The sequence below is a fragment of the Salmo trutta genome, chromosome 27, assembly GCF_901001165.1.
Source record: "Salmo trutta chromosome 27, fSalTru1.1, whole genome shotgun sequence".
NCBI classification, from domain to species: Eukaryota; Metazoa; Chordata; class Actinopteri; order Salmoniformes; family Salmonidae; genus Salmo; species Salmo trutta.
The window spans coordinates 9789525-9793163 of record NC_042983.1 but is presented as its reverse complement, the minus strand read 5'-3'; the positions used below and the strand labels follow the sequence as shown (position 1 = coordinate 9793163).

The 3639-nt window shown below is 41.4% G+C and overlaps 1 protein-coding gene across 1 annotated transcript; it reads left to right on the top strand.

The window, feature by feature from the left end:
* The first annotated feature begins 2055 nt into the window (after positions 1 to 2055).
* Positions 2056 to 3066, top strand: LOC115164271 (transcriptional and immune response regulator-like). Its single transcript, XM_029716575.1, has one exon. The coding sequence runs from the start codon at positions 2181 to 2183 to the stop codon at positions 2484 to 2486; it is 306 nt and encodes a 101-aa protein (XP_029572435.1). The 5' UTR covers positions 2056 to 2180; the 3' UTR covers positions 2487 to 3066.
* The last annotated feature ends 573 nt before the right edge of the window (positions 3067 to 3639 follow it).

Below are 3639 nucleotides of genomic sequence, written 5' to 3'. Positions count from 1 at the left end.
CCTGGCTCAAAGTTGGGGAGAGATTGACTGCATCACTTTTGGTCTTTGTGCGAGGTGTTGATGTACTGAAGGTACCGAACTGTCTGTTCAAGCAGTTGGCACACAGATTGGACACTCATCGGTATCACACAAGACATGCAACCAGAGGTCTCTACACAGTTCCTAGGTCCAGAACAAAGGCTGGGAAACACACAGTATTAAATAGAGCCATGACTACATTGAACTCTCTGCCACCCCAGGTAACTCAAACTAGCAGTAAAACCATATAATAAAAAAAGATTCACTAGCTGTGGGTCGCGCTGGAAGGGAGCGTCTGCTGAATGGCTAAATTGTAATGTAAATGCAGTGCTATGTATGTATATTTTGTATTTTATTTGTTGTGTTGTTTCCTGTTTGGACCCCAGGAAGAGTAAAATTCGGACATTTTCAAGCCTTGCCATAGATTTTCAAGCCGATTTAAGTCAAAACTGTAACTAGGCCACACAGGAACATTCAATGTCATCTTGGTAAGCAACTGTAGATTTGGCCTGTATATTATTGTCCTGCTGAAAGGTGAATTTGTCTTCTAGTATCTGTTGGAAAGCAGAATGAACCAGGTTTTCCTCTAGGATTTTGCCTGTGCTTAGCTCCATTCCATTTATTTTTATCCTAAACAACTCCCTAGTCCTTGCCGATAACAAGCATAACTATAACATGATGCAGCCACCACCATGCTTGAAAATATGAAGAGACGTACTCAGTGATGTTGTAACGGGCGTCGTATAAAGGGGACCAAGGCGCAGCGTGTTGAGTGCTCATCTTTACTTTTAATGAAAACACAAACAAAGAAAAAAAACGACAGCAAACAGTTCTGTCAGGTTAATACTAACAAAACAGAAAACAACTACCTACGAAAACCAAGGGAAAAAAGGATGCCTAAGTATGGCTTCCAATCAGAGACAACGATAGACAGCTGCCTCTGATTGCAGCTGCCTCTGATTGGAAACCATACCCGGCCAAAACATAGAAATACCAACATAGAATGCCCACCCCCTATCACACCCTGACCTACCTAAACAGAGAAAAAACAGCTCTCTTAGGTCAGAGCGTGACAGATGTGTTGTGTTGTATTTGCCCCAAATATAACGCTGTGTATTCAGGACATAAAGTTAATTTATTTTCCACATTTTTTGCAGTTTTACTTTAGTGCCTTATTGCAAACAGGATGCATGGTTTGGAATATTTTTATTCTGTACATGCACCCTTCTTTTCACTCTGTCATTTAGGTTAGTATTGTGGAGAAACTACAATGTTGTTGATCCATCCTCAGTTTTCTTCTATCACAGCCATTAAACTCTGCGACTGTTGTAATAAAGTCACCATTGGCATCATGGTGAAATTCCTGAGCGGTTTCCTTCCTCTCCGGCAACGGAATTAGGACGGACACCTGTATCTTTGTAGTGACTGGGTGTATTGATATAACATTCAAAGTGTAATTAATAACTTCACCATGCTCAAAGGGATATTCAGTGTCTGCTTTTTTTTTACAAGGCATTGGCAAACATCCCTGGTCTTTGTGGTTGAATCTGTGTTTGAAATGTACTGCTCGACTGAGGCACCTTACAGAAAATTGTATGTGTGAGGTACAGAGAGGAGGTAGTCATTAAAAAAGTTACAAATCATGTTAAACACTATTGTTGCACACAGAGTTAGTCCATATCAACTTATTATGTGACTGGTTAATCACATTTTACTCCTGAACTCATTTAGGCTTGCCATAACAAAGGGGTTGAATACTTATTGGCTCAAGACGTTTCAGCTTTTCATTTTTTATTCATTTGTAAAACTTTCTAAAACACAATTCCACTTTAACATTATGGGGTATTGTGTGTAGGCCAGAGACACAAAATCACAACTGAATCCATTTAAAATTCAGGCTGTAATAGAAGGCACTGTAAGTAGCTTACAGTTGCAGTCGGTGTAGAGTCAGTCGTTCCCTGGAACCAGTGATGTCACTTCTGTAACTGGGGCTGGACTGCATGAGCTTCCCTAAAATCCCTTTAAATAGCGCAGGCAGCGCTCACTCACCACAATCCCTCTCTGGCGAGTAGTACTCTCTCTCCCTCCTACAACACCAGTCAAAGGAGTTGCTGGACCAGTTTCGGAGACTGCACCGCAGCCGTTACAAGAGAGTCATCAAGATGACTAGCTACATTGTATCCTCCGACTCTCGCCGTGTCAGCCCATCGGTCCACGGGAACAAATTCGACACTGCCTACCGCAAGAAGGCCGTGCCCAACATATTCGAGAACGTCAACCAGGACGCGGTGATGAGGCTGTTCGAGAAAACCGGAGACAAGAAAGCGGAGGAGAGGGTGAGGAGCATCTTCTCCTTCACGCAGGACCCAGCGGAGACGGCCAAAGCTCTGATGGCGCTCAAGCAGCGAAAGAAGGACAAGTTCTTCCAGATCGTGGGCCTGGTTCGCCACATGCTGAAACTGCGTTGAACATTCTCTTTCGGCTCTGCTGAACGAGTTGAATTGAAGTGCCCAACAATGTCGCTGCAGCGGTTGGTCAGGTAATGCCGACCTGTCATGGAGAAGGAAAGTCCTCGAATGGATTTAGCCTAAATTCAAGCCACTCGCTTCGAAGGCAACAAAGTGTGACTATTCCATGAAGATGCACTCCTTGCGTAATGGTATGTTCGTTTGGATACGTCGTGCTGGATGGAGAAAGAAGGAGGTGAATGGAATACCGAGGGTTGTTGTCCCGAACAAAAAAACATGGAGACACGATGCTCTCCCTGACTGACTATGCATTCTGTCGAATGCTTCACATTCAATGTGTACCTTATAGGTGCCTATTTGCTGGTACATAGTAATTATAAGAGACTGCCGTAGAAAATGCCTGTTCCGGTGAAAACATATGCCTTGTCTCTGTATCATTTTAACTTTGTGATACCTGCTATAAACACTGTTTATTAGTGGCCACAAATGTATTTGTAACAAAATGTTACAGCAACGTAATGACATGAATTCATGAAATGTCCTTTTGCAATTTCTTTAATAAATTATTATTGAAATATAATGTCCATTCTCTTTGCTTTCATTTCAAATGACTCCACATCACATTGCTTTGTTTGAATCCTCTCTGATAGGCCTGCCTTCGCCTTAGTTTGTAAATACACTGTATTTCAGACGGCTACATTTAGTCTAAAATGGGGTTCATCCTTTAATAATTCCATTAAGTTACACCTTTATATAATACAATTACTTTGTTTTTCAAGAAGGAACTTCACTTGTGGCAAGTTGAATAAGATAACATAAATATATATAGCAAACATAGAAACAGCAACATTCACACAGGACAGATAAAATGCTTTCATATATATATATATATATATATATATATATATATAAGACCCAAGTCTGCGCCCTGATGGCAGGACTGTATATTACCTGATGGTAGTACTGTATATTACCTGATGGCAGGACTGTATATTATCTGATGGCAGTACTGTATATTACCTGATGGCAGGACTGTATATTACCTGATGGCAGGACTGTATATTACCTGATGGCAGGACTGTATATTACCTGATGGCAGGACTGTATATTACCTGATGGTAGTACTGTATATTACCTGATGGCAGGACTGTAT

Coding starts and splice junctions, on each gene's coding strand:
- LOC115164271 (XM_029716575.1), top strand. CDS start 2,181: ATGACTAGCTACATTGTATCCTCCGACTCTCGCCGTGTCAGCCCATCG.